General features: G+C 36.2%; 1 protein-coding gene across 2 annotated transcripts; it reads right to left on the reverse strand.

Moving 5' to 3' along the window:
- Positions 1–17,349: 17,349 nt before the first annotated feature.
- Positions 17,350–24,042, reverse strand: LOC107604799 (uncharacterized). 2 transcript variants are annotated; one of them, XM_088491839.1, is made up of 8 exons: positions 23,879–24,042; positions 22,957–23,188; positions 22,636–22,793; positions 22,396–22,538; positions 20,553–20,714; positions 19,531–19,613; positions 19,248–19,300; positions 17,350–18,389 (listed from the first exon to the last, which is right to left on the reverse strand). In XM_088491839.1, exons 1-8 carry the CDS (start codon positions 23,988–23,990, stop codon positions 18,133–18,135), a joined length of 1,200 nt encoding a protein of 399 aa, XP_088347965.1. In that variant the 5' UTR covers positions 23,991–24,042; the 3' UTR covers positions 17,350–18,132. The 2 variants fall into 2 exon arrangements, with proteins under 2 accessions (XP_088347965.1, XP_088347964.1); XM_088491838.1 differs by having other exon boundaries at positions 19,248–19,318.
- Between the last annotated feature and the right edge of the window lie 273 nt (positions 24,043–24,315).

Raw genomic sequence — 24,315 nt, forward strand, 5'->3', positions numbered from 1 at the left:
GTCTCGAATCAGAGTTGGAAGACATCTTTAAAGATGTTCAGCCTGATTTGGAGGATTCAGAGGAGATGAAAGAGCCTCTGAAATTTCCTCTGGAAGAGGAAAAACCTCCTAAACCCGAGCTCAAACCATAACCACCATCCCTGAAATATGTATTTCTGGGAGAAGGTGATACTTTTCCAGTGATCATAAGCTCTGCTTTAAATCCACAGGAAGAGGAAGCACTTATTCAAGTGCTAAGGACACACAAGACAGCTCTTGGGTGGTCCATAGGTGACCTTAAGGGCATAAGCCCAGCTAGATGCATGCACAAAATCTTATTGGAGGATAATGCTAAACCAGTGGTTCAACCACAGAGGCGGCTAAATCTAGCCATGAAAGAAGTGGTGCAGAAAGAGGTCACCAAATTATTAGAGGCTGGGATTATTTATCCTATGTCTGATAGCCCCTGGGTGAGCCCTGTCCAAGTCGTCCCAAAAAAGGGAGGCATGACAGTGATTCATAATGAAAAAAATGAACTGGTTCCTACAAGAACAGTTACAGGGTGGCGCATGTGTATTGACTACAGAAGGCTTAATACAGCCACCAGAAAGGATCATTTTCCTTTACCATTCATAGACCAGATGCCAGAAAGACTGGCAGGTCATGATTATTACTGTTTTTTGGATGGCTACTCAGGCTATAACCAGATTGCAGTAGATCCCCAGGATCAAGAGAAAACAGCATTCACATGTCCATCTGGAGTGTTTGCTTATAGAAGGATGCCATTTGGGCTGTGTAATGCGCCTGCAACCTTCCAGAGATGCATGCTCTCTATTTTCTCTGATATGGTGAAAAAATTTCTGGAAGTCTTCATGGATGACTTCTCAGTATATGGAGACTCATTCAGCTCCTGTCTTGATCACCTGAAACTTGTTCTGAAGAGATGCCAAGAGACCAACCTAGTTTTAAACTGGGAAAAATGTCACTTCATGGTGACTGAAGGGATTGTCCTTGGGCATAAAATCTCAAACAAGGGAATAGAGGTGGATCAAGCAAAAATAGAGGTAATTGAAAAATTACCACCACCTGCCAATGTTAAGGCAATCAGAAGCTTTCTGGGGCATGCAGGATTCTATAGGAGGTTTATAAAGGATTTTTCAAAAATCGCAAAACCTCTAAGCAATCTGCTAGCTGCTGACACGCCATTTGTGTTTGACACAGAGTGTCTGCAGGCGTTTGAAACGCTTAAAGCTAAGCTGGTCACAGCACCAGTTATTTCTGCACCAGACTGGACATTACCATTTGAGCTAATGTGTGATGCCAGTGATCACGTCATTTATTATGCTAGTCGCATTTTGAATGATGCCCAGAAAAATTACACAACCACAGAAAAAGAATTACTTGCAGTGGTTTATGCCATTGACAAGTTCAGATCATACTTAGTAGGATCAAAAGTGATTGTGTATACTGACCATGCTGCTCTTAAATATCTACTCACAAAACAGGATTCAAAACCCAGGCTCATCAGATGGGTGTTGCTTCTGCAAGAGTTTGATATTGAAATAAGAGACAGAAAAGGGACAGAGAACCAAGTGGCCGATCATCTGTCCCGGATAGAGCCAGTAGAAGGGACGTCCCTCCCTTCTCTTGAGATCTCTGAGACTTTTCCGGATGAGCATTTATTTGCCATTCAGGAAACACCATGGTTTGCCGATATTGCAAACTATAAAGCTGCAAGGTTCATACCCAAAGAGTACAACAGGCAACAAAAGAAAAAATTAATCACTGATGCGAAGTACTACTTGTGGGATGAACCCTATCTCTTTAAGAGATGTGCATACGGAATAATCCGTAGGTGTGTTCCTAGAGAAGAAGCATAGAGGATCTTTTGGCATTGCATTGATCTCAATATGGAGGCCATTTTGGAGGTGAGCAAACAGCCACCAAGGTCTTCCAATGTGGCTTCTATTGGCCCACACTCTATAGAGATTCCCGAGAGTTTGTACGTCACTGTGACAGTTGCCAAAGAGCTGGTAATCTGCCTCATGGTTACGCCATGCCTCAACAAGGAATCTTGGAGATTGAGTTGTTTGACGTATGGGGAATTGACTTCATGGGACCTTTCCCACCATCATTCTCAAACACTTATATTCTGGTGGCAGTTGACTATGTATCAAAATGGGTTGAGGCCATTGCCACACCCACCAATGATACTAAAACAGTGCTGAAGTTCCTCCAGAAACATATCTTTAGCAGGTTTGGTGTCCCTAGAGTACTGATCAGTGATGGGGGCACTCACTTCTGCAACAAACAGCTTTACTCTGCCATGGTTCGGTATGGGATTCGCCACAAGGTAGCTACTCCATATCATCCACAAACTAATGGGCAAGCTGAAGTCTCTAACAGAGAATTAAAGAGAATCCTAGAACGGACAGTAAATACCCGTAGAAAGGAGTGGGCACGGAGCTTGGATGATGCTCTGTGGGCTTACAGAACAGCATTCAAGACCCCTATAGGGACCTCTCCATACCAACTTGTGCATGGTAAGGCATGTCACCTGCCCGTGGAACTGGAACATAAAGCCTACTGGGCAACCAGATTCCTAAACTTTGATGCCAAATTAGTAGGAGAAAAAAGATTGCTCCAGCTAAATGAGCTAGAGGAATTCAGATTCACTGCTTTCGAAAATGCCAAGCTTTATAAAGAGAAATCAAAAAAGTGGCATGATAGAAAGCTATCATCTATAATCTTTGAACAAGGACAGAAGGTTCTGCTGTTTAACTCTAGACTCAGGCTATTCCCCGGGAAACTGAAATCCCGGTGGAGGGGACCATATGTGATTACAAGTGTATCACCATATGGTTATGTGGAGCTTCAAGATATTGATTCTGATAAGAAGTTCAATGTCAATAGACAGAGAATCAAGCACTATCTTGAAGGCAATGTTGAGCAAGAGTGCTCAAGGCTGAAGCTAGATTAAAATCTCAGCAAGGTCCAGCTAAAGACAATAAAGAAGCGCTTGCTGGGAGGCAACCCAGCCATGGGGCATCAATCCTCTAAGCATTTTGCCCTATTTTTATTTTTATTTGTTTATATAAAGTTCATTGATAACAAGGTAAAGAATCAATTGCATAAGTTCACAGGGTTACAGAAGGATTCTGCACACAAAATAGAGAAAAAGAGCTCACTAACAAGAAAACGCCAGTAAAAGTCTGTTTTGGGCGTTCAACGCCCAACAGAAGCATCCACTGGGCGTTGAACGCCAGTGAGGATAGCCATCTGGGCGTTAAACGCCAGAAAGAAGCTCTTTCTGGGCGTTTAACGCCAGATTTACAGCATTCTGGGCGTTCGGAAAAACGCCCAGTAACAAAGGATTTCCTGGCGTTCAACGCCAGAAAGAAGCAGCAGTTGGGCGTTGAACGCCCAGGAGAGGCAGCATTTGGGCGTTAAACGCCCAAAACATGCAGCGTTTGGGCGTTCAAACGCCAGGATGTGGGAAGGAGGTAAATTCAATTTTTTCTTCATATTTTTCATTTTAATTTTGATTTTCATGCTTCAATTCATGATTTCTTACATAAACATGTTAAGAACCCTGATTTCTAAAATTCCTAATTTCCAAAAACCCTTTTTTTTAAAATATCAAATGTATCTTAATCCATAAGCACCAACCCTTTTTATCCAATTCAACTCTTTTTCAAAATTTTCAAAACAAATCCATCTCTTTTCATTCAAAAATCTTTTCAACTAATTAATATCTTTTTCAAATCCCCACATTATCTTTTTCAAAATTTAGATTTATCTTTTTCAAAAATCTTTTATATCTTTTCAATTTTAAACTATATCATCTCTTATCATATCTTCTATCCTATCTTTTCCAAATCAATTTTTTTTATCATATCTCTTCTAAATTTTCGAACCCACCCCCCTCCTTTTAAATATGGGTTCGGCCTCCCTCCCCTTCCATCAACAATTGCACCTAGCTCTCCTTCTATCCCTCTCCTTTCTTTTCTTTTGCTTGAGGACAAGCAAACCTCTAAGTTTGGTGTGTTTATCCGTGATCACTAAGATCATGGCTCCTAAGGGAAAACAACCCACTTCAAGAGGCAAGAAAGAGAGTGTTCCAAAACCACTTTGGAATCAAGGGAAGTTCTTATCTAAAGAACATTCAGACCATTATTACAAAATAATGGGTCTAAGATCAGTGATCCCGGAAGTTAGATTCGATCTGAAAGAAGACGAATATCCGGAGATCCAGGAGCAAATTCGAATCAAGAACTGGGAGGTCCTAGCTAATCCTGAAACGAAAGTGGGAAGGAATATGGTCCAGGAGTTCTATGCTAATAAGTGGCAGACAGACAAGCAAAAACTATCTGGAACTGCTTTCTATGAATATCGAACCGTGGTCAGAGGAAAGATTGTTCATACCAACCCTGACAAGATCAGGGAGATCTTAAAGCTACCTCAGCTGAAAGATGATCCAGACTCTTTCAACAGGAGAATGATTAGAACAGACAAGGGCCTGGATAAGATTCTAGAGGATATATGTATCCCTGGAGCCAGGTGGACCACCAGCACGAAGGGTGTCCCAAATCAACTCAAAAGAGAAGATCTCAAACCAGTCGCCAGAGGATGGCTGGACTTCATTGGGCATTCTCTGCTGCCCACCAGCAACCGTTCTGAAGTCACTGTTAAAAGAGCAGTGATGATCCATTGCATCATGATGGGAAAAGAAGTGGAAGTTCATCAACTAATTTCAACTGAATTCTACAAAATTGCTAATAAAAATTCTAAAGAGGCCAGGTTGGCTTACCCAAGCTTGATTTCTCTGCTCTGCAAGGACGCTGGAGTAAGGATGGGAATAACTGAGTATATCTCAATTGAGAAACCAATCACCAAAGCATCAATGGAAAAACAACAAGCACAGGATGACCCCATCAAGAAGAAAACACAGGAATTTCTCCCAGAAATCCCTCAATCTGAATATTGAGAGTATCTTGAAACATCAGTTACCAAGATACAAGAAGCTATGGAACAAATAATAAAGGAACAGAAGGAACAAAGTCAAATTCTTTGCTATTTGATTAAAGAACAGGAAGAGCAAGGGCGTGACTTGAGGGAATTGAAGCGCCAGAAGTTATCTCTTGAAGGACCAAGCACCCCACAGATCCGAGGAGCATCCACTTCCCAGAACAAAGGTTGTTAAATTCCAATTTCTGCTTTAACTCTGTGATAGTTGTCGTTATAAGAGTTTACCTTAGGAGTCATATAGTAGTAATTAGTGTCTATTTTGATTTTACCTCCAATTAAGTTATAGTCTATTTTTCTCATCATCAGCAAACATGAATAAAATAGTAGATCTTTTGAATAAGAGGCAATAAAATTCGAGTTCTTAATAAGGAAAATTCTAATTAGTAACATGTGGTGGCAATGCTTTCTGCCTTCTGAATGAATGCTTGAACAGTGCATATGTCTTTTGAATTTGTTGTTTAAGACTGTTAAATATGTTGGCTCTTGAAAGAATGATGAACATGAGACATGTTGTTGATAATCTAAAAAATCATAAAAATGATTCTTGAAGCAAGAAAAAGCAGCAAAGAACAAAGCTTGCAGAAAAAAAAAGAGAGAGAGAAAGAGAAAGCAAGCAGAAAAAGCCAAAGCTCTTAAAACCAAAAGGCAAGGGTAATAGAAAGGATCCCAAGGCTTTGAGCATCAGTGGATAGGAGGGCCTAAAGGAATAAAATCCTGGCCTAAGCGGCTAAACCAAGCTATCCCTAGCCATGTGCTTGTGGCGTGAAGGTGTCAAGTGAAAACTTGAGACTGAGCGGTTAAAGTCAAGGTCCAAAGCAAAAAGAAGAGTGTGCTTAAGAACCCTGGACACCTCTAATTGGGGACTTTAGCAAAGCTGAGTCACAATCTAAAAGGGTTCACCCAATTATGTGTCTGTGGCATGTATGTATCCGGTGGTAATACTGGAAAACAAAGTGCTTAGGGCCACGGCCAAGACTCATAAAGTAGCTGTGTTCAAGAATCATCATACTGAAATAGGAGAATCAATAACACTATCTGAATTCTAAGTTACTATAGATGCCAATCACTCTGAGCTTCAATGGATAAAGTGAGATACCAAAACTGTTTGGAAGCAAAAAGCTACTAGTCCCGCTCATCTAATTAGAATCTGAGCTTCACCCAAAAACTCTGAGATATTATTGCTTCTTGACTTATTAGTCTTCTATTTTATTTTCCTAGTTGCTTGAGGACAAGCAACAGTTCAAGTTTGGTGTTGTGATGAGCAGGTATTTTATACGCTTTTTGGGGTTAATTTCATATAGATTTTAGTATGTTTTAGTTGGTTTTTAGTTTATTTTCATTAGTTTCTAGGAAAAATTCATATTTCTGGACATTACTATGAGTTTGTATGTTTTTCTGTAATTTCAGGTATTTTCTGGCTGAAATTGAGAGAGCTGAGCAAAAATCTTATTCAGGCTGAAAAAGGACTGCTGATGCTGTTGGATTCTGACCTCCCTGCACTCAAAATAAATTTTCTGGAGCTACAAGACTCCAAATGGCGTGCTTCCAATTGCGTTGGAAAGTAGACATCCAGGGCTTTCTAGCAATATATAATAGTCTATACTTTGCTCAAGAATAGATGACGTAAACTGGCGTTCAACGCCAGTTCTCTGCCCAATTCTGGCGTCCAGCGCTAGAAACAAGTTGCAAGTTGGAGTTCAACGCCAGAAAAGGATCCAAAGCTGGCGTTGAACGCCCAAAACAGCCCCAGGCACGTGAAAGCTTTAGTCTCAGCCCCAGCACACACCAAGTGGGCCCCAAAAGTGGATTTCTGCACTATCTGTTATAGTTTACTCATTTTTTGTAAACCTAGGTTACTAGTTTAAGTATTTAAACAACTTTTAGAGATTTATTTTGTATCTCATGACATTTTTAGATCAAAACTTTATACTCTTTGACGGCATGAGTCTCTAAACTCCATTGTTGGGGGTGAGGAGCTCTGCTGTGTCTCGATGAATTAATGCAAGTATTTCTGTTTTCCATTCAAACATGTGTGTTCGTATCTAAGATATCCATTCGCGCCTAACTATGGAGAAGGTGATGATCAGTGACACTCATCACCTTCCTCAATCCATGAACGTGTGTCTGACAATCACTTCCGTTCTACATCAGATTGAATGAATATCTCTTAGATTCCCTAACCAGAATCTCCGTGGTATAAGCTAGATTGATGGCGGCATTCATGAGAATCTGGAAAGTCTAAACCTTGTCTGTGGTATTCCGAGTAGGATTCTGGGATTGGATGGCTGTGATGAACTTCAAACTCGCGAGTGCTGGGCGTAGTGACAGACGCAAAAGGATAGTAAATCCTATTCCGGTACGACTGAGAACCTGCAGATGATTAGCCGTGCGGTGACAGCGCACCTGGATCCTTTTCACTGGAAGGATGGATGGTAGCCATTGACAACGGTGATCCACCTACACATAGCTTTCCATAGGAGGACGTGCGTGCATGAATCAGAGGACAGAGGAAAGCAGAGATTCTGAAGACAAAGCATCTCCAAAACTCCAACATATTATCCATTACTGCATAACAAGTAACCTTTAATCCATGCTCTCTTGTTTATTCACAACTCAACTGATAAATATAATTGACTTCCTGACTAAGAATTGCAAGATAACCATAGATTGCTTCAAACCAACAATCTCCATGGGATTCGACCCTTACTCACGTAAGGTATTACTTGGACGACCCAGTGCACTTGCTGGTTAGTGGTACGAGTGTGAAAAGTGTGATTCACAATTCGTGCACCACCTCTCTAGGAGGATGCATCTTAGAAATCATATCAAATGAAGGAGGCATTACAGTAAAAAGAAAGGAGATAAAGAGAGTTGATGAAATAGATCAAAATGTAAACAGAAAAATTCTGAAATAAATATAGCTTAGGAGCAAATACAACACAGCAGAATGTTTGTGCATTCAATGTGCTTCACCAACCATCCTTTTATAGAAAAAATCCAGGACACAATCTCACCTTTTTTAATTCAAATTCAGGAGGGAAATGGAGTGTAATTGAGTTGAATAACCAAATTTTTGAGGAAGAAGCTATGAATCAATTCATATCAATCACATCACCACTCACCAAATAGGTTAGATAGAAATCCCATACCTTGATACACATTCCCACATTCTCATCTCCATTCAATGGCACATAGACAACTAATCATAGCAGCAAAAGCTGAAACAACACAAAAATAGGAAAAAGAAGTAATACTTTCGAGAAATCAAAAAATAGGAACCAAAAATTGAGATATCACAGCACACCTACTACAGTGCAGCTACATGTCATTATACCATAGGGAAGGCAGTCACCAACTACCCCAAACAATGATTCTAGTGATGGCAATGAGAGTTGGTAAATGTGTTAGGTAGGGATACATTCGAAACAGCATATAAATGGGAATAAAAGTATAGACAAACATGAATAAAAATCTATCAATCACATCAACATTCATGAAATGGATGATAATGAAACCTGATACCTTCATAATGATTCCCAAATTTCCAATTTCCAATAAAGAATATATAGCACAACCTTATTATGTGTTGAGAATACATTTTCATGGGAAGACCAGCTGCTGGATAGTTTTTTCTTTGGCTAAGGACATGTGCTAGTTAGACAAAGAATACCATGAACCCATTTTACTCGCACAAGGCCATTCTTTTCTCAATGATCCTCTTAACTTGAGACCAAGGAGGTGTATGTCCATCCAACAGCTGAAGTATAAAACAAATTTAACACAATCAACAGAAAAATATAATCCAATTCAGTTGAACTTTAAAAATAAATAAATAAACAATAGGCTACACATCAATTTTTGTGAATAACATCACCACTGATAGAATAGATTAGGTACAAAACCCATTCCTTCATAATCATCCACACAACCCACATGCAACCAGAAACACAAATAGTGGAGTGATGCCATCATTTTTTTTCTCTAATTATCAATAGAAAATAAGAATGGAAAAAATTGTGAAAATTAGTTAAACTTTGGGACAGACCTAGTAACACAAATAGTGGAGTGATACCATCTTATTCTAACAAAGCCACTTCCTTTGTGAATGACATCTCAAATTCAGGACAAAGACCCCATGTATTTTCAAGAGCCGAAATACAAAATAATTTTTACATAAATAATAAAAAAATGAGAATGAAATTGAGTTGAATAACCAAATCTTTCATTCAATGAGGAAGATGCTATGAATCAATTCATATCAATCACATCAATACTCACCAAATAGGTTAGATAGAAAGCCCATACCTTGATAGGAATTTTCACATTCTCATCTCCATTCAATGGCATAAAGACAACTAATCATAGGAGCAAAACCTGAACCAACACAAAAATAGGAAAAACAAGTGAAACTTTTAAGAAATCAAGAAATAGGGACCAGAAATTCAGAGAATATACAACACAACCTTATTATGTATCCAGACCACATTTTCATGCGAATATTACTTCAAACATAGATAAGGGGACATGTTTCTGAATACAGAAACTAGTTTAAAAACTCAAGGGGTTTGTTGAATGTACACAAAGTAAAAATTAAAAATATATTCATGAAAAACACAAAACACATGCAACAAACAATTCAACAGGTAACAAATGGAGATCTGATAATGAGTTCAAACTGAAAGTTAACAGCAACTCCCAAAAATTGTAACCAAGAAGATGAACCCACAAAAAAATTGAATAACCAAATCTTTCATTTAATGAGGAAGAAGCTATGAATCAATTCATATCAATCACATCACCACTCACCAAATAGGTTAGATAGAAAGCCCATACCTTGATAGGCATTCCCACATTCTCATTTCCATTCAATGGCACATAGACAATTAATCATAGCAGCAAAAGCTGAACCAACACAAAAACAGGAAAAAGAAGTGAACCTTTGGAGAAATAAAAAAATAGGGACCAAAAATTCAGATATCACACCACACCTACTACAGTGCAGCTACATGTCATTAGACCACAGAGAAGGCAGTCACCAACTACCCCAAACAATGATTCTAGTGATGACAATCAGAGTTGGTAAATGTGTTAGTTAGGGATACATTCGAAACAACAGATAAATGGGAACAAAAGTATACACAAACATGAATAAAAATCTATCAATCACATCAACATTCATGAAAAGGATGAGACTGAAACCTCATTCCTTGATAATGATTCCAAAATTTTCAATTTCCAATAAAGAATATATAGCACAACCTTATTATGTGTGAAGAACACATTTTCATGGGAAGACCAGCTGCTGGATAGTTTTTTCTTTGGCTAAAGACATGTGCTTGTTAGACAAAGAACACCATGAAGCCATTTTACTGGCACAAGGCCATTCTTTTCTCAATGAACCTCTTAACTTGAGGCCAAGGAGGTGTATGTCCATCCAACAGCTGAAATATAAAACAAATTTAACATAATCAACAGAAAAATGTAATCCAATTCAGTTGAACTTAAAAATTAAATAAATAAACAACAGGCTATACATCAATTTTTGTGAATCACATTACCACTGATAAAATAGATTAGGTACAAAACCGATTCCTTCATAATCATCCACACAACCCACATGCAACCAGAAACACAAATAGTGGAGTGATGCCATAATTTTTTTCTCTAATTATCAATAGAAACTAAGAATGGAAAAAATTGTGAAAATTAGTTAAACTTTGCGGCAGACCTAGTAACACAAATAGTGGAGTGATGCCATCTTATTTTAACAAAGCCACTTCCTTTGTGAATAACATCTCAAATTCAGGAAAAGACTCCCATGTCTTTTCAAGAGGTGAAATACAAAATAATTTTTACATAAATAACAAAAAAAAAACTGAGAATGCAATTGAGTTGAAAAAAAATCTTTCATTCAATGAGGAAGATGCTATGAATCAATTCATATCAATCACATCAATACTCACCAAATAGGTTAGATAGAAAGCCCATACCTTGATAGGTATTCCCACATTCTCATCTCCATTCAATTGCATAGAGACAACTAATCATAAGAGCAAAACCTGAACCAACACAAAAATAGGAAAAACAAGTGAATCTTTCAAGAAATCAAGAAATAGGGACCAGAAATTGAGATATGAGACCATACTTACTACAGTGCACCTACACGCCATAAGACCATAGGGAAGGCAGTAATCAACTACCCCAAACAATGATTCTACTCATCACAATGAGAGTTGGTAAATGTGTTAGGTAAGGATACATTGAAAACAGAAGATGAGTGGGAAAAAAAAGTATAGACAAACATGAGAAAAAATCTCTCAATGACATCAACATTCATGAAAGGGATGAGATTGAAACCTCATACCTTGATAATGATTCCCAAATTTCGAATTTCCAATGAAGAATATACAGCACAACCTTATTATGTATCGAGACCACCTTTTCATGCGAATATTACATCAAACATAGATAACAGAACATGTTTCTGAATACAGAAAACAGTTTAAAAAATTAAAAATATATTCATGAAAAATACAACACACATGAAATAAACAATTCAACAGGTAACAAAAGGAGATCTGATAATGAGTTCAAAATGAAGCTTAACAGTAAATCCCAAAAAATGTAACCAAGAACATGAACCCAGAAAAAAACCAAGTCACAAACACAATTTGCAAATTAGAAATTTCACAAACCCTACACAATAACATGTGCGTTAAACATTGAACAGATACCCAAAACGATCATAATTTGCAAGATTAGAAATTTCACAAACCCTAGAGAATAAAATGTCGCTTAACCATAGAACAGATACCAAAAATGATCAGAATTCGCACAATTAGGGATTTCACAAATCATAGACAATAAAACCTGGGTCAATCATGGAACAGATGCCAAAATTCATCACAAAGATTGACACAATGAAGGAAAAAGAAAAAGGATGAAGAGGAAAATAGGTTTGGATGCACCTGATTGATTGATCTGAGATCTTGAATCTGAGCGGAAAATTGGGAAATCAATAACCCGGATGAACGGCGACGAACAAACTCCCAGGAGAACACAGCTCGTAGATAGAGTTTCGTACGGCAGATGAAACAAAATTTGGAGAAGAAAGAAAAGCTCCTAGGGTTCAAAGAAATCGTTACCTATTCAAACAGATCCATCAAGAAGGAAGGTTGCCTCAGTGATTCGGTGAAAAGGATGCGAGGTTGCATGAGAGAGAAGCTGAAAGGGATGGCTGACGACTACTGTCAGAGGAGCACATGCATCCCTGAAAGAAAGGGGCCAGGTGGAGGAGGTGCCACCATGGAGGAGAGCCTCCACCTGGGACTGGAACCGGCGTGGGATGCGGGGAGCTCTCCAGCTCGGAGATGAAACCACGCCTATCTAGTGTATAATGATATAGATTCAAGTCTTAGAGTCAGTGGACTTTGGCTTCTTTTTTTTTTAATTATAGAGTAAATAGCCATTTTGACATCCAAAGGATTCAGTTTTGAAAAAATAGACTTTAACATTTGTTTATGATAAAATGACTCCCAAGAAATATATTCCATTTGATAAAATAACCTAAACGTTTGATCAATAGTTAATTTATTTAGTCAACTGTTAACTTATTATAAAATTTCTACTACTCTCTCTCTCTCTCTCCACTTATCAGTTTATTACTACCCCATCATATTACTATTGCAACAGTTTCTATCAACAACCTAATATTGACACCAATATTTTCAAAGTGGACAAGTTTCGCTGCCAATACCATTTCTTTTGTTTCTTCCATTGCAGCTGCTATGACCTTTTTCTCTCTCTCCTACGGCCAACCACAACCACTACAAAAGGACTTTCACTTTATCTGTCGTCGCCATGGTCGATCCTACAAAAGGACCTCCACTTCATCGGCAGGCTCGCCTCGTGACTCATCGTCGCCTCTCTCTAATCATCAGACGCTATCGTCATTCTTCGTTGTCACCTCGTGTTTCATCATCTACCTATATTCTTTTGAGAAAATTATAGAATAAACTTTATTGAAATTAAATTCTCGAAAACCCACACCTTTTTCATTTTCTATTCTAAAACAACCTTTTTTTCTTTCTTATCAGGTATTTCTCCCTTTGTTTTATTATTTTTCATCATCATCTTTGAATTGTTCATTGTTCTCTATTAAAATTCTGGGTCAAGATCTGTTCTTGGTTTCTCCATAGCCTGCAATTATGGATGTCTAATTTCACAACATCTCACACTACTCTTTATTATTAGAATTTATTGTGTTTTGTCCCTATTTGATTATTGAATTAGATTTGATCATCTATTATTTGATTATTGTGAAATCAGATTTTGAGATTTTGTTTTGTTCCTTTGTTCATTGCTATTTGGGGATTTTTTAGTTGATTTAGAGGTGATTATTAGGTTAATATTTTACTCATTTTGGTTGATGCATTGGAGAATTGGAGATTGATTATGGTAGTGGCGGAAGTAGACGTGGGGGCAGGGAGAGGATGTGCAGTGATGTGGATAAAGTGTAACACCCTTATTACCAGAATATCACGCTTCTGGCTATATCATTCTGATAGCTAGGATATTATGACGACTATCATATACTTAATAATTAAAATATGAGCAATTTTAATCTCGAATCCTTATAAACTTTTGTTTTGAAAAATCGGAAATACTTATTCTTAAAAACGTATATACATACATGCAAACTAATTACAACACTTTATATATATAGTAAGAACCATAGTTCCCTATATAACAACTTATAAACATTAAACACTACAATCACGACTCCTATCCCTCTTTACAAAAATATAATATTAAAGGTGAGAAAAAAATAATAAATAAGCTAATACAACAATATCATATAAGCAAAAATGCAATAAACTATTCATGAGCTTCTTCGTCCGTTTCCTGAAAAGACAAGGTTGTAGGGGGTGAGAACTTAACCACACGGTTTCACCATAGGAGTTCCGAAATTGTGATAATAAGATATTTGAAAGAAAACTGGTTTCAACTGCAGTGATCATCACTCGTCTTATGAATCTTTCTGAAAACCAACGGTTTAACATCCAAAAATCCAAAACCTTTTCAAAAACCATCAATTAATTATCCAAAATCCAAAACTCATATTTTTCTTATAAAAATCTTAAAAGTTACCTAGACAGTATGAATGACCAACCTGTTCCAAGCATAGGTTCATTAAGTATATGCTGAACTAGCTTTTTCATACTCTGTTAAAACTCAAACACAAACCAATTACGGCCTCCCGCCCATGACATAATCAATCACGGCCTCCGGCCCAAGCAACTCAATCAACACCCAATTCACCACAATCCAACCAACCAGGCACGATCACAAGTAATGAAATTCAAACACAAACACGAGCAATTATATCAAGTATAGCAATTAGCAGTTAAATAGAATTATTCATGTAGGCAAACCAAATACAATATGCACACCAAAACAATGTCACACAGATGCATATGATGCATTCCTTTCCTAATGGCCATGAGCTCACGTGTCGGTTAAACTGTCATAACCCGACACATCCAGTAGCTAACCCAGACATTGGCTTTCTATCGTGCATCTCCGTAAGGAATATAATAATTTCAACTTCATCAAGCCGGTCTAAAAAGGGTAGTGCCTGCCCTTGCACCTCTCACCAAAGGCAGCGCTATCTGGGATGCGTGCTCGGCTACCCTTACAACCAGAGAGAACCACAAACAAGCGGGATTAACCAAACAGACCTTCTTCGAGTTGTCATACTTATCCAGGAAGAATTAGGAACGGGATCCTAACCTTCCACCGTGTCTCTGGAGGCGATCTTACATTTTCAGGAGGAACAAAGAAGGGGATTCTCTCCTTCCACCATCTCACTGGGGTCGCATTTCTGACATATACAATTGGGATATAGTGTCCATGTACACTCTTGGGATATAGTGCCTGACACACTCTTCAATCTCAATCAAACTCAAATTCATACTCAACTCAATTCATAAACAAAATCGAACCATAAGTCTTTATACTCATCTTTATTCCGGTTCAAAAATCATTCTTGGTCCATTCACTTTCAAATAACAAAATACATTTAATTCATTTCACACCAAGAATCCCCTTTTTCTCAAATCATCTTCCTTTAAAACAAATACCACTTTTGTAACATTTTTCAAAACATTCAAAACAACTTCAATCTAAACTAGTTCAATGTTAAACCTCCTTCAAAAGACTCAAAAATCACTTATTCTTAAATCAATCACTTTAAATCAGAAGTTATTAATAAAACTCCATGGCAGAGTCTCAAGACTTTAGGGGAGAACAACCAATCTCATTTTCTTAATGCATTAAAAATCCTTAAAATCGTAGCTTCTTAATTTGAATCAATCAAAATAAAATTTAAACTAGAACTAACTCATTTAAACCAAAACCAACTCATTTAAACAAAAACCAAATCATTTAAATCAAAACCAAATCATTTAAACCGAAATTTCCAAACCAAATTCAAAACCATTCTAAGCTTTAAAACCCTTTTTGAACAAGGTTCAAGGCCATACAAATTGAAAACCCCAAAAGCATTTATCCTCAAATCCATTACTTTAATTACTCTAAAATCTTTAAAAGTACTCAAGACATATCTCTTTTGATAAAACTAATCAAACCAAACTCATTTTTCTTTAACCAAAACTTCCAATCCATTTTCAAAACCATAGATGAATCCTTATTATCATTATTGTTGAGCTTTAATTTAGTGACAATGTTATGAGTCAGCTGCTATATTGGTTATTTGTAGAGTTGCTAATTACTACTTGCGATACACCCACAAACAAGAGAAAAGGATTTCAAAATTATCAGAATATCAATGACTATTAGAATTAAAGGAAAGGAATGAAATACACTTTTTTGAATAATTTAAAATGTAAAATCAGTGTTTAGTCGTTTATGCAATGACTTGATTCTCAATTATGGTTTGAAATCCACACGAGGTGTAAATAGAAAAGAGATGGTAACAACATTCTTATTCATGCTTGAACAAGGAACGTCTTATAGAATATTGTAGGAGCGATTTCAACATTCAGGTGAAATCATATTTCGTCAATTTCATCATGTCCTATCATGTGTGAAGAAATTGTCAAAAAATATAATTAGACCTATTGACCCTAATTTTGAAAAACACACTTAAATATGTTATAGACAATGATAGATATTAGCCATATTTCAAATATTGTATTGGAGCTATAGATGGCACGCATATACCAATTCATGTTCATCAAGATGAGTACGTGCGATTTATTGGTAGGAAAGGAAATACTATACAGATATAATGGCTGTGTGTAATTTAAATGTGTTTTACATTTATGTATGGTTGGTTGGGAAGACTTTGCACATAATACAAATTTTTTTATGGAGGTTGTTTGAACAAAAAAGCTAAAGTTTTTCCATCTACGAAAAAGTTAGTTGTATCATTTAAGTTTATTTTGAGGTACATTAATTTTCATGCTAATATGTGACTTGATTTTTGTATATATTTTAATGTATTTCAGATAAATATTACTCAATTGATACTAGTTATCCAACATTAAAAGAATTTTTAAGACCTTATTGTCATACAAAATATCATATTCTATAATTCAGACTAGCACCAAACTTTTGAAAAATTCAAGTATTGTCATTCAAGTTTAAGGATAGTAATTGAAAGAACTTTTAGATAGAAGATACTATAAAATATGCCATTAAGAACTAAATTTTAAACCCAACGTGATATCATTCTTGTATGTTTTACATTTTATAATTTTATAAGAATGATGAATTCTAATGACATAAGTATTTTACAAAAATTTAAAAACACTGTTCCATTACACATCAATAAAAATTATGGTACTATTATAAGTAATAGGTCAACAAATGAATAATAAAAAAAATAAGAGACAATATAAGAAATTAATTATCAAATTAAATGAATTAGTATAATTAATTTTTTTTTATTATTATTAATAAACTCTTTTATGATTGAATATTCTTTTAAGTGATTTTATTATTATAAAAATATTTTAATATTTTTATATTCAAACAATATCTCTTAAATAAGTATTTTTAAATAAAATATTTAAATATAAAATTATTTTTATTTTTATAAAAAATTTGTTAAAAAAATATTATTAAAAAAAGATATTTTTTAAAAAAACTTACCCAAACAAGTTCTGATCGACATTTTGTCACTTTTGTCAAATTTTTAAACTTTTTAAAGACTACTTTAACATTTACATCTTTTAAGATTATTTTTGTCTAACACTAAAATTTGAGGTAATAATTTGGTAGTTATCTCAAAAGTATTATACTAAAAACACCCACACACAAAAAAGATTATTTATTCAATTAATAAATAGAGAAAAATATATAATCTTATCCATGTATCACAAAGACAGCTTACACAATTACAATATGTACTACATATATTGACATGTGTGGTATCCTTCCACCTCCACTTTATCATTCTATTCATTTCTTTAGCTCTCCAATTCCAAGGTGCAGCTACATGAGGCAGAGAAACTGTTAAGACAACAGTAATAATGTATACATCCCCTAACCCCAGAAACACATTCTCACTGCTATTCCCCTTCCTTCAAAACCCAGCCTTTTCCCAGACAGTTCCATCATCTCATCAGCGTTATGTGGTGCAGATGCATAAGCAGAAAACTATAACAATGCATGTGTTGGACGATAGACGTTGACCAAGTCGTGAACAATGTGGCAGTGGAAAACATAGGCTGCTGTGTGGGTGGTCTGATCACTTTGTACAGAAGAATCTCAACCAAAACCAGACCAACATAACCAACGATAAAACAAAACTGAGCAACTCATAATGAACACAACATTATTCAGCCCAAAATGATGACCTATGCAAATGCAAATCAGAACAAGAACCTATACACTAACCACAAAAGACCAAGAACCACCTCAATCTGTGAACCCATATTCAAGGAAGTGATGGACATCAAGTGTAAGGCCATGCCGGATAAACGACAAGCATCCCATTCAAATTTTACCATCCATCAGGCACATCAGCAGTTAATGATCCAGACCAACTCTCTCACAATCTTTTAACTTCTCCAATCAGAGTATTCATTTTTCTCATACTTAGATTTCTGAATCTTCTTGAAAAGGCCATGGCCATGGAAGTACGTTCCTTAATGCTCCTAGCCTGCTAACATTCTCGGCTGGTTCATGTGGATCAACTCGTATCCGGCCTGTATTCTCAGTCAACCAGGCAATGAAAGCCGGAGATGCCATCAAGTCTGCTAAGGCTTGCTCAGTGCATCTTCGAGTCAACTCAACCCACTGATTCTCTATGAACATCTCTCGGTTTCCCAGGTTGTGATAGGTTGAGAAATACCCTATTTGCATAGAAGGTGAAGACACGACATGAAACAGACAATGGATCAAACAATCTATCACAACATTCCAGAAGATTTACAGGTTTCAAGCGATAGAATAAACATCTGATGATCTGACTGAAAATCAATACTTTGGAGACTTCCCCAGAGTTTATTAGAGAACCATACAAAGCATGTGCATCCTTTTTCTTTCCTCTTTTTTTCCTCTCGACAAGTGAAAGAAAGGCTTAAGCCCAACGAGAGCAAGGAAATAAAATTAAATGCAACAAAAGCACATAGACTCAACAATGCAAAGCATGTTCATGTGTATGGAAACTTATTATATACACCATGGATGAAGAATATAACGAGGAAGAGTAATTCTTCCCTCAATTATTTATTGCCACAAATATTTAAGAGAAAAAGCAAGAAAATATAACTAAAAACATGAATGAGATAAGTGAGTGGTTGTAAAGTGATGTGGAGTGTGAATTTCTTCCACCATAGAGGAGGATAGAATAAACGTGCCAAGAATCAAAAGAACAGAAAGTGCAATACTGCAATTCATAAAAACATCCCTCGTATGACAATAATAACATGAAAAAACATGCAGAAGCAACTCATCATAGTTCTCAATTTTAATTTAGTGATTTTCGTACAATTATTACTGAACTTTTGACAAATTTAATCATTTTCTTTCCCTCTTCAACATTAACCATAATAATCCATAAGAAATTTAACCATTTTCTTTCCGGCATATGCTCGCATACATATAAAAGACTTAATTGTTCAAGGTATCTTATGAGCAAGTTAGCTTTGAACAAACAAGTTGGATTTTTCTCAACGGGAAGAAATCTTTTCCTGCTTAGTAAACAATACCTCTCGTGAATTCATCAGTATCAGCTGTTCTACCATTCACTGAACCTTCATTCCTGCTTGAAATGAATGGCCTGTTAACAAGTGGAGAAGGATGCAGGAAATATCTTTTACATCAAGACCAATAAATAAATAATAAGTAGAAACCAAAAAGACCAAGAGAAAAAGATATGAAAACCTCTTTGGAGTGCAGTAGCAACCACGATTGAAGAAAATATAGCAGTGGTATCCAATAAAAATCATTTATCTTAATAATAATAATAAACAAAAGAGAAGTCAAACTTACCATACACTAAGACACTTAACAAACATATAAACAACTGCAAAAGAGGCCAAGGTTCCTTTTGCTAAAGGAGGATCAATAGTGCTCTGACCAAAAAAAGAAAAAAAGAGTGAATTCAGAATATACCAAAACATTCTTGCTAACAAGTTCTATAAGGATACCAAATTAAAAAGTTTACATAGAAAATTCAAGTAAAATGTAACTATTTTAAGTTTTCTATGTATTAAAATGCATTGAAAGAAATAAAAAATTTCTACTTTCATCCTCTTAATCAATGTCCTTAGGGCACTTTTTAGCTAAATCCAAATAGGAAAATGACCAACATTTCTAAACTAATTGCATGCATCATACATAAATGGTCAGGCAGCAGAATTTTTTGTTTTTTATTTTTTGTAGTCAATTTATATTTTCATTTTATCTTTTTATTTTGCCTATGTTTAAAGTATTCTGTAATTTTTATTATTTCCCATCTAATCAATATAGTGAACAATTACAAAAATTGGATTTTTCATATATTGAACATTTAGATTCCATATACTACTTAAAAATATTTATGTGGAAAATTCAAAACAAATATTATAATGGAAAAATAATTACATAAATTGGTAAAATAATGTAAAATAAATTAGTCAAAAGGCAAAAGAAAACTTCAAAGCATTCAGTTAAATAACTAATCACTCCGGTTAAATAAACAAAATATTAAAACATTAAAATATAATAATAAAACTAATATTTTAACAAACTGAAAGCCAATATGCGGCAAGTGCTGACACAAACTTCAACTAATTAAATAAATAATCAAAACAGGGAATTTTTCAAGTTGTACAGCATGGTAATATTTTTAGTAAAGAAACATTAACAAGTTAGATATTTCCGTGTAAAAAATTTGTTCATGTCGAAATTGTCATGCAACATCAACAATAATTTACACAACCTAGCAAAACTTCTCAGATAAGACAGGGTGAATTTTGATAAGGCTATAGAGTACTCCATTATATCTAAACTCTAATGACAAAAATGCGAACCTGAAAAATAAAGGTGTATCCTATGATGCGCATTTCCCACTTGACAAACCGAGCAACCCCAGCAGCGATAGTACCATCTTGTTCTGAAAAAACAAACCTACTAACAACTGAGTAAACTAAAGCACCAGCCAAGATGATGCTCAGGATTACAAAAATAGCAACCTGTAATAGACAATTGGAAGTGGAATCAGAAAGTGGTGATCACAGATGAATTACAATTGTAGTGACTAGTGAGGATATTAAAGAGACCTATCAACTCTCCTAACACTTCCAATTACTCAAATGAATAGACAAGGGACACACTGTCATCCAGCCTATCACCTCTATTTACACTAATCAATAACCAAGTGTAACTAACTAAGTACTCCTAACTAGCACATACTAATAAAAACTAGAACATATACTAATAGAAACCTAACACAGACAACCTAAGCCAAGCCGTACAGGATGAGGAAAGAGTTGATAAAATGTCTCATAGTCAAGCAATATGGTCAACATTCTGTAGGTGTCATGCAGCATGGAGTCACCTTCCTAACCCACTTTCATCTATTGTTGCTGCATAATGCCAATGCCATCAAACTGACCTTGTGGGTCAACTGTCCAACGAAGAAGGCAAGAGTAGAATCGGTAGGTTGGTTGGAAGAGTATGGCTAAGATCAGGAGGGGAAAAGGGTTGAGCATTTGAAGAAAGGGTAGAGGAGGTAATCAAATAACGTGGCAACCATGTAGGATACACAATAATTTGTTAGTCACATCATCATTTTCCATAGTTGTGTTAGGGAACAAATTCATCACATTTGAGGTGGAAAAAAAGGAGAGCCAAAAGCTAATAAAAATTAGCGAGGAACAAAAAATTAAGCCTTATTGATAACATAATTTATTTATTTTCAAGGTTTAAAAATTGCAAAATGCTTGATTTTTCAAAAAATATAAAATTACTTGGGATCTAATGAGATCCGACGCTACCAAGGAATACCGGTGGGAAGATCGTCCCAGGGGACCATAAAAACCCAAAATAACCCCTAACAATTACCTCGAAAGACAACGAGGCCCTTAACAAGAAAAAACCCAACCCGACCCCTGACAATTACTTCGAAAGGACAACGAGGCCCCTATGCCCAAAAAAGTCAATGTTTTTTTTTTTTTGCACAGGGGCTAATCAGTCCAAAAAAAATATCAGGGGCCGGATTGGGTGTTTTTTTTCTTGGGGGCCTCGTTGTCTTTTCGAGGTAATTGTCAGGGGTCGAGTGGGGTATTCACTCTATTCTTAATCAAAATCATGGATCTGAATCGGAAGGTGGAATTTCCACCTTTCAATGGTGAGGGCTAATGTGTGCGGCTGGCTCGTTAGAGACTTGGGTATTATGAGGTGCCCAAAGTCCTATATCGTGTAATATGGGATGCTTGTTGATGTATTTAAAGAGCAGTTTTTCCCTCTAATAGCTAGCTTTTATAGTGTGGTTTCCTACTTTCTGAGCCTTGCTTGTCGGCACCATATAAAGTGCTACCTAGAGATTGGATTAAGGTGAATATTGAATACTAATAGTCCGTAGCCTTGGCTCCACGGAAAGGGCTACCTATAAGTTGGATTAAGGTGAATACCGAATTGATAGCCTATGGCCAAATGGCTATCAGTGGGTCAATGGCGATCGAGTGAAGTCGCCATGGATGTCAGGTCTCCCAAAACAGTGTATGTATTCAAATAGAGTGGTTTTTTCCCTTAATAACTAGCTTTTAAAGTATAGTTCTCTACTTTCCTTAGATACTCGTTAGAGATCCATAACAAATGAACTGCTATGGTAAAATGGAACATCCATATGTTTTAGGATGGAACTTTATGCACCTCAAATAGTTGAATTACAATGACAAGAAAGATCACTGTAACCAATGAACTGCTGTGGCAAAATGGAACCCGACTGGTAATAATTGGAGCGAACAGCAATGCCAATCCAAGTACAAGACTAGTAAGAGACCAATCCTGAAGATCTGCAACAAGATTTAATAACATGTATAAATACATGAGCACCATCAGAAAATAACATTAAAACAAAAAAGGTGGTTTTATGAGATGGATGGGGCATACCTTCTTCAAGAGCAATTGTAACAGAAGCTGGTATTTGACCATTGATCCTGACATCAACATATCTAGTTTCGTAGGGTGACATAACAGCACTCCAGATCCCCTTCTGCACACTCTCCCATTCATCCTTTTGGCACTCACACAATCCAAGTGAAATGTCCCTATCCATTATTAATAAGAAAAGGCAATCTTCATAGATTTTTACAAAAAGTTGAAACCATGTCCATGATAGTGTTTCTATTCCAGGAATGCACCAACAAGGAGGAATGCATTGACGAAAAATAAATATAAACATACTATGTACATTGAAAGTTATACACTTACCACCTATGTAGACAAACATGAGTTTGGCTATGTAACTTCTCTGAGATTGCAGCCGAGTGAGCCACAGAAATATGGAATGAACTAGCATAGCTCAGAAGATTAAATCTTGAGATGCCATAAACTGGAACACGCGCACATCTTAAAGTGTTTTGAACACCAACATCATAAGTAGCTGAATGACCAGAAAGGGGGCTAGGGGTGACCTGTAACACCGGCCTTTCAATGCTAACTCCTGCAGTTGTAATGTTTTAGATTTTTTACAATATGCATTGAAGAGGAATGGAAAATATAAGAACAAAACAATTAACAATATACAAAAGAAAATTGAACGAAAGAACAAAAACAAAATAATCATTAAATAAATAAATAAGAGAGAAAGACAGAAAGAAGTGACTATACATGTATTGTTTCTGTTCATCCAACATAACAGCACAATACTGAAACTACCCATCAACCATGACAAGCTTCATGAAGGTCAAAATAAACATAAAAGACAAAGCTTTTGAAATCCATCTACCATCATGTGCAAAAATTATTCGACATAGGGACACCAATAAGATCTGAATAAACAACACGATACAACAATGATCATATCCAAGGACTCACCACCACATAACTAACTTCAAACTGCACTTCCCTACAACTAAAACAAAAGCAAAGCAAATAGGAACCCCGTGACACACCTACAGGCCGAATGAGGCAATGAGCTATTAGGAATTCCTTGTGGAGTTAGCAATCGATTCCAAGAGGTAAAGTGAAAGTAAGATATGAACTGGGCGCTTGCACTTTGCAGCAGAAATTGAAAAGGGGGAAGCAAACCTAGAGATAATTGATATTGAGAAGCGAGAGAATCAACGAAACAGTAATAAATGAGGTAGTGGGAGTGGAAGGAGGAAGAGGAGAAAATATCTATTTTTGGCACCTGGGAGTGGAGGAGGATTCTGACGATCCCGGGCGACGAAAGAGGGGCAGATGAGGAAGAGAAGTAAGATAGCAGCGGCGGCGACCGCGGGGGAGAAGAAGAACCACCTCATTTTGATGGCCAAATGCAATGAATCAGACGAATGCAAATTCTGCAATAATAATACTAATATTGGAGAACACTCTCTAGGCTTGAACTTTAATATATAGTTCTTTGTTTGACAAGTGGAGCCGCCAGCATTCGACAAGTGTTATCTTCCATTGCATGCCATGTGTAAGCTGAAAAGTAAAGCTGTTTGGAAAAAAATTAAGATTAGGATAAACTTATCCGTAAAAAAATGTTCCCTGATCTTCAAATTTTAAAGAGACCTATAAAAGGGGGTTTAGTTCATGTTTATGAACAATTTTCTTCGCTAAAGCTTTTTAGTAGTATTATAT

The sequence above is a fragment of the Arachis ipaensis genome, chromosome B6, assembly GCF_059453495.1.
Source record: "Arachis ipaensis isolate K30076 ecotype BB chromosome B6, ASM5945349v1, whole genome shotgun sequence".
NCBI lineage: Eukaryota > Viridiplantae > Streptophyta > Magnoliopsida > Fabales > Fabaceae > Arachis > Arachis ipaensis.

Excerpts from the sequence above, each read along its gene's own strand:
- LOC107604799 (XM_088491838.1), bottom strand. The coding sequence starts at position 23,990 with ATGAGGTGGTTCTTCTTCTCCCCCGCGGTCGCCGCCGCTGCTATCTTA. Across the intron at positions 20,715-22,395 it reads TTGTAATTCAACTATTTGAG|GTTGCTATTTTTGTAATCCT; the intron begins GTGCATAAAGTT and ends TGTCTATTACAG. Across the intron at positions 19,319-19,530 it reads GTTAAGTGTCTTAGTGTATG|GCCATTCATTTCAAGCAGGA; the intron begins GTAAGTTTGACT and ends ACTTGTTAACAG.